Source organism: Equus przewalskii, chromosome 13 (genome assembly GCF_037783145.1).
Source record: "Equus przewalskii isolate Varuska chromosome 13, EquPr2, whole genome shotgun sequence".
Classification (NCBI taxonomy): Eukaryota; Metazoa; Chordata; class Mammalia; order Perissodactyla; family Equidae; genus Equus; species Equus przewalskii.
Window position 1 is genome coordinate 20,895,474 of NC_091843.1, and position 13,129 is coordinate 20,908,602.

Below are 13,129 nucleotides of genomic sequence, written 5' to 3' on the forward strand. Positions count from 1 at the left end.
CAGTGAACATCTTTATACTCTTGATTTAGAGTCACAGTGAACACCTGCCATATCTGCTTTGACTCTTTCTGTTTTACTGAATCATGTGAAAATAAGTTGAAGTCACTGCATTTCTTCAGCCTTAAATACTTCCACATGCAACTCCTAAGAACAAAGACATCCTCCTATGTCACCTCAGTATTGTGATCACCTACATTTCTTAACATTATATGATATACAGTCATTCTTCAAACGTTTCTTTTAAACATGTTTTTTGGGAACCAGGATCCAACCATAATGAGTTTTCTCCAGTACGAATATGAAGCTATTGCTCTAGAAAAGGACCTCAGTGATTCCCGTTTGCGAACTGCCGTGTGCTTCTGCAGAGGGTCTCCCGAGGAGGAGCTGATGAGTGACGACTGCTAATTGGTGACTTGTGCACTCACCAGGTGCCACACTAATGCTTATCATTCCTATTGCTTAGGGCAAGCGCCAAGGTATTATGGTTATGGGAGAAGTAATCATTAGATGATTAATAAGAACCAAGAGCTTCTGTAAAATTGCTCTTCGTCAAATAGCAAGCAAAAGCAAAGAGGTTTTTGGCATCAGGATGCAAAAAAATTTCATTGTAAGGAAGCTACATCGGAATTCTACCAGGGACGAGTATTTTATTTTGGCATCGCTTTCAGTCTTAAAATGTTTCTTTCATATTATTCTTAATTTAAAACTGATGGACCATGAGGGATTCCCATCAAATAGCACAAAACCTCAAGAGTTCCCAACTCACTTAGTCTAGGAGGCTAACTGGGGACTTGATTTCTCCAGGCTAAAGGATACCACAAAGATTCAGGATACAAATTTAAAAAACAGGGTCCACGTGATCCTACGCATGTCAGATTCATGGAGAACAGCATTAGACTACCTTTAGGCTCTGCTCCTAGATGAAAAACTATGCACTATTTTCAGCTGATTTCCTAAAAGGAATCATCAAACCAATCTCAAAGCAACATTTTCTTAAATAATATTTTGTGCTGGGTTTTGAAGCAACAAAATATAAATAATGTTAATACTACTGCAGTATCTCTGTCAAGTGAATGCAGAGAAATGAGCGGAAAACCTGAGGTTGAGCACCCACAGGAATCCCCATTCCAGTTTTCCAGCGGGAGGGGCCTCGGGGGACAGGGCCTAGCCAGAGAGCCCAGCGTTGCCAACCTTTCCTTATATGGATGCACACCACTTGTTAGTGTAAGTGTTTCCTGCATGCTGATGCTAAGCCCCAAGGATACAGGGCCTGGGGAGCAGGCACGAAATTAGGCTTCCCACATCCACCATGACCTTTCTTTGTACAGAAAGTATGAGCTGCAGCTTCCAGCCCCTCATTTGGGACTCCAGGTGCAGCAGAAAGCTCAGCTGAGCTATGCTCCATCTGCTCCTGCTCTGTGGGCCCCTCACTTCCAGGAGCTCTCTGTAGCCCTGGCAAATAAATCAGTAATTTAATCTTATCTCATTCTCTGAGCGTGTGGTCTTTCCCACCAATCTGTGCCTCACTGGAATAATGCTACACATGACTATGTCTCACCTCCACCCCTTCCCCCACCCCTCGAATTGTCCAGGGGAAAAAGAATTGTTATTCTGGATCAGAACCATGTCTGGTCAACTGGGAGAGATCCACAGCCAAGAAACTTGCCTAGAAAGTAGCTCTGCCTTTCCCTCCAAATGCATGTCAATGTCTTCCGAGGGTGGCATGTCCCAAAGGGTGGGAACTGGGGGTACAGGGAAATGGTATTTAATGACAGTGAGTCATACTGTGAGACAGTTATTTCCTCTTCCGTTTCCTATCCATCTTTCTGACAACTTTAATGAGCAAGTCTCCATACGGAACCAGCACGAGTTAACACCTCTCTAACATTTGCTAATCCCCATTTTTAACAGAGAGAGGAAGCAGGCCTCAGCTGCAGAGGGCTGGGCAGGCAACAGCTGGAATCCTACGACTTTGCTTCATTTTGATTGAATTTATTATTCTGGTTGCTGTCTAGTGGTAGTAAGAGAGAATTTTTTAAGAGAAGTGATATAAAGTTTCCCCTTAAAATAAGTTTAAGTTAAAAAAGTAAGTTAATAAAAATATTATGTAAATAAACAGGACCAGTGGTCTGCAGATATGGCAAGAATTGTGACAAGGACACATCAATGACTAACCTTGGAAACACTAGTTCAAGAAGAGACAATCAGTGATTCTCCAACCTGGCTGCACATTAGAATCAAGTGTGGAGGTTTTAAAAAGCCTGGGCCCACTTATAAAGATTTTGTTTTCTGGGGCTGGCCTGGTGGCACAGTGGTTAAGTTTGCACATTATGCTTCAGCGGCCCGGGGTTTGCTGGTTTGGATCCTGGGTGTGGACTTATGCACTACTTGTCAGGCCATGCTGTGGCAGGCATCCCACATATAAAGTAGAGGAAGATGGGCACAGATGTTAGCTCAGGGCCAGTCTTCCTCAGCAAAAATGAGGAGGATTGGTGGCAGATGTTAGCTCAGAGCTAATCTTTCTCAAAAAAAAAAATAGATTTTGTTTTCCTTGGAGTGGAATGGGGCTCAGACAACAGGGTATTTTAGGAGCTTTCTGTGTGATTTTAATGAGCAGCCGCAGCTGAGACCCCCGACACTCCCTCCCAAGTGTTTGGAGATGTCCACTGGACAGTAACACTCAGTAAAGCAAACAAGGCATTCTACCCATTGGGATTCCTCACAGGAAAGTCATCAACACAGAATTGAATCACCAAGCTCTTATCTCTTGGCGATTATTGGCAAGGCTAATGAAATGAGCATGGCACATTTCAAGGACTGAGGTAGCTTTGGACAAAGGTGATTCTGTCTCAAACTGAACGGCAGTATCTTGAAGATTTTAGAGGATAACCAGGTACACTTCTATTCATCATCTACGACTGAGCTGAAACGCTCCTCCCTCATTCATTTAGGCCATAGATAATGAGCCCTGTGTTAGGTGTGGAGGATACAAAAATGACCCCCACCCAGGAAATCTTTCCACCATCTTCTCCTCTCTGTTCCCACAGATCAATTCTTGTTTTAGGCCATTTTTCATTCTGTTGTTGTGGACCTAGGCCGGTGGTCTCCATTTTTTTGTTTTTTTTTTTTTGCAGGGAAAGATTCACCCTGAGCTAACATCTGTTGCCCATCTTCCTCTTTTTTTTTTTTTTTCTCCCCAAAGCCCTAGCACACGGTTGTATATTCTAGTTGTAAGTCCTTCTAGTTCTTTTTGTGAGCCGCTGCCACAGTGTGGCAACTGACAGACGGGTGGCGTGGTTCCATGACCGGGAAACTCACCCGGGCCGCCGAAGCAGTGGGTGCTGAACTTTAACCACTAGGCCACCAGGGCTGGCTCTCTCCAAACTTTTCTGACCATATACTTTCATCAGTAAAATTCTGAGCAAACATCTCAACTGACAAGTATTTATTTTATCAATTCTGAACAGCTGTCATTTTCAAAGTGTGTTAATATAAACAGGAGGCTTAATTTCTTTCTTATTCTTTTTAGTAAATAAATAGTTAAAAGCTCTGAGATTATCCTGCCCACCCCCTGGAGGGTTAACTCTCTATGCTGAAGACTGAGGGTGTAGACGGTGAATGACGCCATCAGGGAAGGGACTGTGATCAACGATCTGTGAGCCCTGGAGTCTCACACACTGCCTGGCCCATGGGGGCTCTCGGTCATGTCTGCAGAGGCCACAGCTCATACCTGTCTGACCATCTTTGCCAGGTACCTGACATGCTGACAGGCCTAGCACGTTTGTTTTGCAGATTAGGACATGTCTGAAAGGAGGTAAAAATAATTAAAAACTGTAAAGTCACAGAAAGGAAAGATATTACTGGGAGTCAAGATGCCTCCTTTCCACAAAGCCTGGCTCATTTTCTATCAAGGACACCACGGGGCTCTGGGTCTGGGCTGAGAAAATGCTCATATGCAAAGGTGGAAGGGCGCTGCTCAAGGAGCCTGGGTGCAGGGACAGAATGCGCGTCCTGGGGACATGCAGGAGTCTTTTCTAGGGTGAGGGGCAAAATAACCCTGGATCTGGTAGAGGTGGCAACACGGAGGGAGGGTCTGAGATGGTGGTGGAGGCTGGGCTCTTGCTTTTTACTTCCCAAGCATCAGGATTGTTTACATTTGTTATGTGAGTATTTCTTCTTAAAGGAAAAAAGCAATAAATTCAAACAACAATTTAGAGTGTAAAGTAAAAAGTGGAAGACCCCTGTCTCCTGCCCCTGTTCATACCCCATGGAGGTAACCGCTCCTCTCAGTTTGGTGAATATTACTTTTATAACTAAACAAATAAACTAAAGCAAATATACACATGAGAAAAATTAATATTAATACGCTGGAACATAAAAACATCTGGAAGGATATCCTGTGGAATGTGAACAGTGGTTATCTTAGTGTAGCATTGTGGCTTTTGTTTTCTTTCTGTTTTTCTGGGTTTCAAGCAATGAATTTATTTCAGATATGCAATAAGAAAAGCAAAAATAAAGAAAAGGGACTATAAAGAGGAAGCAGGACATAGAGGTGGTCACATGCGGAGCTGGAACTAATACAAAAACCAACATGGCAATGTGCAGAGCTCAGGGAGCAGCTCTCTGTCACTGAGGATGCTGACCATAAGGACCTTTGGTCCTCGCCCCAACTCCCGCACTAGCTGTAACCCTGGGAAGGTCATCTCTTTTCTGGGGCCTCAGTTTCCTAGCTGCAAAATGGGCAACTGCACTAGATCAGTGGTTCTCAACAGGGGGAGGTTCTGTCCTCCGGAGGAATATTAGGCAATATCTGGAGACACTTTTGGTTGTCACAACTGGGGAGGGTGCTACCAGCACCTGGTGGGTAGAGCCCAGAGATGCTGCTCAGCATCCTACAAAGCACAAGACAGGCTCCAACAAGAAAGGGTTATCTGGCCCAAAATGTCAGTGCCCTGGATGGCCTCTGACAGCTTTCCCAGATCTGACAGCATTTGATTCTGTGAGTTAGGATTCAGACTCTCCTCGCCTCCTGTAAGAGAAGTAATGCTCTCATGATTGACCAGAGTGTGACCGTGGCCCACTCAACTATAAGGAGGGGAGAAGAACCAAACAACAGGGCCAAAGGCAGAGAACACTCAAGGCCTCGGCGGGAGGCCCTGCAGTAAAACGCAGACAGAAGGGCAGCCTCCTTCCCCGGGGCTCGGGCCCTCCCTTGCTCACATGAATAAATAGCGCCCTCCTCTGGTGAGTGGTGGCATAACAAACAATGGACTGATGGCCCGAAAACCACACAAAATTTGAAGAAAAACTTGCTGACTGTGGAGTATTTCCCTGACGACCACCTTATGATTTCTCAGGGTAGGAGACAGTGGAGGAAACACTAGTCGCCAAGAGCAGAATTCCTTTAAAAACATACCAGACTTCTAAATACATACTTAACAAATGTTGATTCATTTCAGATTAGACCCAACAAATATTTAAGAGCCTGCCATGACCAGACACTGTGTGGTTGCTTGATAAACACCAGATCACTGCAGAGAGGGGTGAAGGTGGTCTTCTCAGGCAGTGGTGCTGGGACAACTTGCAAAGAAAGAAAACTGGGTTTCTACCTCCCACCAAACACAAACATCAATTCCAGGGGAATAAAGGTCTGTTAAGTCTTGAAAGGCTAAACTCTAAAACTTTCAGAGATAAAATATCTTCCTGACTTTAGAGTAGCGAAGATTTTTTAAACAAGTCAAAAAAGCACCAACCATACAGGGAAAAAAATGATAAATACACTAAGCCTTAGGAACTTCTGTTCATCAAAAGACAGGCCACAGATATACATCTGCAATACATGCTCCATAATATATCAATAATGCCTACAAATCCATAAGAAAAAGATAACTCAGTTAAAAAACAGGCAAAATATTGAAGAGCATTTCACAAATGAGGCTGACAAAATAGCAATGCCATATGGAAAAAGGTCCAGCATCATCAGTCACCAGGGAAATCAAAGCCATAAGGAGATATCACCACACATCCCCCAGAATAACTATGACTGAAAAGATGGACAAATCCAAGTGTTCATGAGGATGCGAAGACATTAACTCCATACTTTGCTGAATGGGAGAATAAACGGGTACAACTGCTTTGTAAAATTGTTTGGCAGTATCTACTGAAGGTAAATATATGTCTACACATTGACCCAGCCATTCCACGATGAGGTAAATTTACCTAATAAAAATGAGTGCATATATCTACCAAAAGAAATGTACAAGGATAGTCACGACATCTTTATTCCTAACAGCGGCACTCTGTAAACAACCCAAATGTCCATCCACGTAAAACAGACGATTCGATTAGTCTATGCAGTGAGAATCCTGCATATTCCATATATTACTGTATATATGCTAGACCTTAATTAAAAACACGAAGCAACCCAACAACCCGCTCCTAGGTATATGGGTTTCTGTACTAATACTGCACCCTGAATTCTGAGAAACATTTATAAGCACCTAACTTAAAGAAAAAAATATACTTTTGCCCAAGTAATCAACCTTTTCAATTTATATTCCCTCCACTTACAAGTTAATGACATATTAATAATCCCTGTTAAAAACAAAAAGGCAAGCCACAGAATGAGAGAAGGTATTCATAGCATATACATCTCTATGGAACCCACAACCAGAAAGAACCCTGCAAATCTATTAGAAAAAGATGACATAGGAGAAAAATGGGCAAAAGACTTCTCACTTTGTACTTTTTGGTATCCTTACAGTTTTTCTAAAGCTATTATACACTACTTCTATTTTTTAAATTCATTTTTAGTTCAATAATAATATAGTTATGCACTGCATAACGACATTTCGATCAATGACAGATGACATATATGACAATGGTCCCATAAGATTAGTATCATACAGCCTAGGTGTGTAGGAGGTGATACCATCTAGGTTCGTGTACGTGCACTCTATGATGTTCGTATAATGAAGAAATTGCCTAATGATGCATTTCTCAGAACGCATTCCCATCATTAAGGGACATGTGACCTCACGTGAATATACTTTCCTTCTAAAATATCAGACATTCCAGACAAAGCGAAAGTCCCTGTGGACCTCTAATCCTAGTTCCCTCCCTGAACCTGGAGACAATGACTGAATTATTTGGTACGTTTTTCTCTAAAATTTTTTTCAATGCAGTGTTTGTTTTTTTTAAAGATTGGCACCTGAGCTAACAACTGTTGCCAATCTTCTTTTTTTTCTGCTTTTTCTCCCCAAATCCCTCCAGTACATAGTTGTATATTTTACTTATGGGTCCTTCTAGTTGTGGCATGTGGGATACCACCTCAACATGGCCTGATGAGTGCTGCCTTGTCCGCAGCCAGGATCTAAACCGGTGAAACCCTGGGCCGTGGAAGCGGAGCATGTGAACTTAACCACTAGGCCGCGGGGCTGGCCCCAAATGCAGGGTTATTTTGTGAGTTTTATTTTTTATTTGTTTATTTTACATGTATGGCATCACAATGTGTATCTAGTCCTAGGACTTGCTTTTTTTCACTCAACATTATGTCTTTCACTATGTTCTATGTTAGTATGTGCAAAGCTCCTCTAGTACCTTATTCTTTTTAACTGCTTCTGAGTCCTCCTATAAGAACGGATGTTCCAGTTGAAATAGCCCTTTCCCTATGGATGGCCATTAATGCTTACTTCTTTCCTTATTTCCTCCCCTCCCCCCCCTTTCCTCCTTCCTTTCTTTTTTTTCCTATTAGTACTCCTCTTTAATGAGAAAGATTGTCATGTCATTTAAATATTTATTTTATTTCAGCTTCATAAACCAAAAGGCTCCAGAAAGCTCACGCCTCATTCTAAACTCAGAGAGCATCATCTTAGCCTGGGGATTAGCCCCACTTGTCTAAGCAGAAAGCATAGCACACAGCTTTGCGGAGCCCTGATCCTTGCTATGTGTCTCACCCTCTGCCCAGGGCTGGGATCAGTACTGGAAACCTATGCTGTCATTCTTCCCCCTCTGCTGCTGATGTGCTGTGTGACCCCAAGAGTTGCTCCCCTCTCTGGTTCTCTATTTCCTCACTTACGAATGCAGGAGGTTGGAACACATATACTGTTGGGGTCTCCCTCCCTCAGCTCTGAAGGTCTTTGATCCTGAGTATCCTGTTGTCCTCAGTGATATATGCAAGCGAACACCCAGGCAGGGATGCTTGGGAAAAATTTCTCCTTTCCTGTGGCCCCACCAATAATCTGCCTCTTGGGGTCTGCACAGGCGACACTGTCCCAGCTCCTCTTGAGAGGAGGTGCTAACAGAAGACACGTCAGCACTGAGGCCTCATGGCCGTCCTCTCCCACCTCCACCCTTCTGGAGCCCCTGAAGCTTCTCTTCATCTTCCTGAGGCCTGGAGCAGAGCAACGTTTCTTCCTTATCCCTGTGACTTCTGAAGGCTCAGTTGCCATAGCAACCCAGACCCACTGAACCATGTTAAAAACCTGTCACCATAAAGCGGAACACTGAGCTGTCTCGAGAGTCCATTTGAAGGGGAACAGAAAGGCAATTACTCCTTACAAAGGATGAGTAAAACAGTGCGCATTTCAGAGGCTCTGGTGGGAAGGGTCTGCGAGAGCACTGGGCACACATCCCTTGTTGCAGAGATGGGGACCCCGAAGCATGGAGTGAACAGCTCACTGCAGGTCACAGACAATGAGAGGCAAGAATCTTCTGGGGCTCTTATTCTGAGCTCTTGCTATTATCACTTCCTTCCCACCTCTCTCTACTTTTGTTCCATCTCCTTCCTAATTCCTTTCTTTTCCCTTCCCTCTCCACGTGCTTCCTGCCTCCAAGATGATCCCTGGACTGGACAAGTGCACACAGCCTCGGCCTTCATTAACCGTCCAGTTGATTCTTCTCCCAATGGCAAAAAGGGCCTTTAAAAAGAGTAAATCAGACGCCTTCTCCCACCTTCTCCCCGCCATCTCACAGTGCTTCAATGGCTTCCTGCAGTGGCTCACAAGCCCCGGGGCTGCGGCCACCTGCCTCTCCCTCCTCAGTCCTACCTCGTCCCTTTGCCTCTTCACTCCAGCTCACTGTGTGGTTCTTTCTGTTTCTACGACATCAAGCTCCATCCTCTCCAAAGACAGCACATCCCTCCTGGCACCCATCCCTCCCCATCCTATTTCCCTGTTTATTCCTCCATAGCAAGGACCAGCAGCTGAATTCGCAGTCTTTGGTTGTACACTTCTTCAGTCGTCTCCCTCTCCGGAATAAAAATGGTAAGAATGTGTCTCTCTTATTCACAGCCATTTGCCCACAACCTAGAACTGCGCCAGGTAACGAGCGGGTTCTCAACGCCCTCTTGCTGAATGAGCATATGGAGAGACCAATGCGGGAATGGATGCCAGAAGACAGTCCCGCTGCGCCTGAGGATTCGGCCTCCCCAGGGCAAGATCTCTCTCTATTTCCTGCCACCGCTCAGGCTGTACCAGTTACCCCATGCCTGTAGGACTGGGCCCACCTGAGGACACCACACATGGAGAAGAGCAGAGACAAACTGAGCACACTGGGAAGAATGTGGAGGACGCAGTCTCTGTGCATAAACCGTGAGCGCTGGCGGATACAGGCGAACAGTCAGGTCGGAAAAAGTGTGCTAGTTCTGTGTGGTCCTGAGAGGTGGAAGCACAGGGAGGCACGCTTTTGCTCATTATGATAACTACGACCAATTGTTTAGTTCTTACTGCGTGCACTTTACGTGTGTGACCTCCTTTCAGCCTTTAAACTACCCCGAAGGGCAGAATCAGTCTCCCATCACAACAAATGAAGATGGCACTACACCCTCTTCCCTCAGCCTGGAACAGCTGTCCTGCTTCCTCACCAGGCGGATTCCTGGTCATTCTCCAGGTCACCTCCCTCACCCCCAAGACCGTGTCAGGTTCTTGGTTTTATGCTCCTGCTGGACCCTGCACTGGTCCCTCATAGCACTTGCTGTGAGTGTAGACACATCATTTCTTTGCAAATACTTGTTCAGTGCAGGTCTCTCCTCTATTGTACAGGACATGAGGCAGGGACTGGCCACTGCTATGTCTATATCCCCCAGCACAGTGCCTGGCCTAGGGCAGCCAAGGAGGAGTTATTTGTTTAATGAGTGGATAGAAAACGAAGACTCTGATGGGTCACCAAGATCCTACAGCCAGTGAAGGTGGAGCTGGGATGGGAACCCAGGTCTGTCTCACTCCAGGGTCTGTGTTCCTCCCAGTGTTCGAAAGGTTGGAGCTGTCTGAAGATGGAACGGAGAAGTACTACGTGCCCCACACTGGAAGAACATGAATCTGCCTTGCAGGGCCTCCGGGCCAGGGTGCGCTAGAGGGGCCTCAAGTATCTGGTTGGGGTGTGGGTCCCTTCCAGCCTGGAGACACGCCAATCCCTTTGGGTTCAGAACTCACCAGAGCTTGCTCTATAAGCAGGCAGAACAGGATGGCATTGCCCACCTCCCTCAGGCTCTGGAACACGTCTGTTTTGAGCTCTGCGTACTCAATGATGTCCTTCAGCTGGTGGTGGAAGAACTCCAGGATCCCTGGAAGATGAAGGGGGTGGTCAGCGGGAAGCGGACACAGCTCAGCCAGGTTTATGGGGAGTGCCAAATGAGGAGCAGCCCCGGACCTGACGCTGGGGTTGCAAAGGCCAAACCATACACCCCTCTACATGTGGACTCAGGGGTGAGACTTCTCTCAGGGCTCAGTATGCAGAAAGCTCAGGAGGCTGGCTCAAATATTTTTTGCAACAAACCAAAACACACACACACACACACACACACACACACACACACACAAATAGCAGCCCTGAATCTTTCCTAGTCCCTCTAAAAAGTCGTCTTAACTCCTAATAATAACAGGAATTAATATTTGTTTATAGGTGTTAGATACTGTGCTAAGCACTTTATCAGCACTATCTAACACTCATAACAATACCATGAACTAGCCACTATTACCCCTGTTTTCAGATGAGGCTCAGAGAGGGCAAGTGGCATGCCCATAGTCACACAGCTAGTAAGTGGGGCAGCCAGGACTGAAAACCGAGCTTTTGACCCCAGCCCTTTCCTATTCTGAATCACACTGACTTAGCATGTGACATTGTGGTTTTACAAAAAAACCACCAGGTACCAAACTCATAGACTCCATCTTTCCCCATTCCCCAGGCTCCAAATTCAGCCTCTGCTCCATTCACTATCAGGGAAAGAAAGAATTATTTCTCTGCCCAGAAGCGGGGTGGCAAAAACTCCTGTTTCCTGACTCACCTTAGAAATGTCACTTTGTACCACCACCTGGGCACCTGCCTCCTCCTAACTGGGCAAACGGAGGAAGAAATCCTGGAGATGCTGAGCTAATGAAGACTTTTACAAGTAAACTTCTATTCATTATTTAAATGCTCTCCCATTTGCTATCTTCCTCCAGTCTCCAGCAGTCCTGTGAGGCAGGCCCAGCAGGCATCACTTACCATCACTTACACTGATGGAAGATTATTGCCTAGAGGGACTGGAAATGGCTCAAGGCTACCCAGCCAGGGGCAGAGGTAGGATGCAGAGGCAGTGCTCTGCCAGCTCCCTGACGTTAGAGGAGCAGACACTCCAAGGCAGATGGCCAGAGGCCCCTTCCCACCGTGGGATGGGTTTGGATGATTTTCCCAGCACCACCCCCGCCCCTGCTTCCCCATCACCCACCTGGGGAGCCGTACTCGTGCCGGGGCAAGCGGCATATCTTGGGCATCACCTCGATCAGCGTTTTCACGTACTGGAGAATGGTGCCCTGGAGCTGACAAAACGAGAGCACACGAGGAGTGAAATAATCCTCTGCTGCTGCATTTGTGCATCTCCAGACTGAATGTGGGCTACTGGGGTGGAGGGGGTTCTGTTGGGACCTGTGGGAAGTGCTACGGACTGAATGTTTGTGTCCTCCTAAATTCGTATGTTGTAACCCTCATCCCCAATGTGATGGTATTAGGAGGTAGTTAGGTCAGGAGTGCGGAGCCCTCCTGATGGGCTTAGTACCCTGCCATGTGAGGACACAGTGAGAAGGCAGCCTGAACCAGGAGGAGCGTCCCCACCAGAACCTGCCCATGGTTGCACCCTGCCTTTGGACTTGCAGCCTCCAGAACTGTGAGAAATAAACATGTGTTGTTTAAGCCCCCAGCAAGCTGCCCAAGACAGTAAGGTACCGCTCCCTGGAAGGAGGGAGCAGCTTCTCCCCTAAAGGCGAGGGACAGCCCACTGCCCTTTATAAGGGAAAATGGGCCTTTCTAAGACAGAAAAGAGCACTCTCTCATTACTCTCTTGGGCTTATGGACTTCAAGGAGGGCAATTTCTAGGCATGGGGTCCTTCCTGGGGTTGGGGTACTTACATAAGATCCAGGTAAAGCGCTAAAATGACATGGGGCAAGGGAGCTGTGGAGACTGAGATGCATTATCTAATTTAAGCATGGACGATACATGGCATATTCATCCCTCCTGTGTCCAAGGCAGACATCTTTAATCAATTACCACATTTTCCTGTTTAACTCTGGATTTAGCTTCACAATCCATAACAACCGTTGGTTCCACACAGTTGCTACCAGATGACTGGAGTTAGCAGGTCAATCCTGTTTGCTAATCCTGACATGGTTATACATTACTTTGTTTATTTCTCTTTTGTCATCTCAAATTTTCAGGGAAATCTTGTTTAAATGTTTCAGCCTTTCTTCAACAGTGTTCTGGGAAATTAAACGAAGGTTCAGATGACTATACTTGGGGTGGGTACAGAATGTTGGCAAAGGGATAGAGAAGTCCCTTGAGGCCAGTGCAGTATTGGTAGCAGCTTTTAGCAAGAAATCCCACGGGGAAGAAGTGTGGTGATTGATTAGAGATGTCTGCCATGGGCATGGGAGGGAGGAATGACAGCCCATGTGTCAAGGATTTGCCATGCTCAAGTCAGATAACAAAGCAGAGGAGGGGAACATGAGCAGTCATTAGTAGGTCTTAAATGTCAAAATCAAGATTTCTGAGCTCAGTTATCAAATACAAGGAGTGGGCTCAGGCTGGGAAACTGAGAGGGAAAGTCATGGGTCAGAATGTCCACAGAAATGTTACAGACAACAGGCAAGAGGAACAGAG

At 45.8% G+C, this 13,129-nt stretch overlaps 1 protein-coding gene across 11 annotated transcripts in view; it reads right to left on the reverse strand.

The window, feature by feature from the left end:
* Nucleotides 1-13,129, reverse strand: part of CYFIP2 (cytoplasmic FMR1 interacting protein 2) — a 125,247-nt gene that overhangs the window by 23,850 nt on the left and 88,268 nt on the right. For all 11 annotated transcript variants that reach the window (XM_008514973.2, XM_070570389.1, XM_008515012.2 and 8 more), the window contains 2 exons: nt 11,705-11,795; nt 10,431-10,561 (listed from right to left, as the gene is read on the reverse strand). In XM_008514973.2, coding sequence (XP_008513195.1) covers nt 10,431-10,561; nt 11,705-11,795 — 222 coding nt within the window. The remainder of the gene's footprint in view (nt 1-10,430; nt 10,562-11,704; nt 11,796-13,129) is intronic.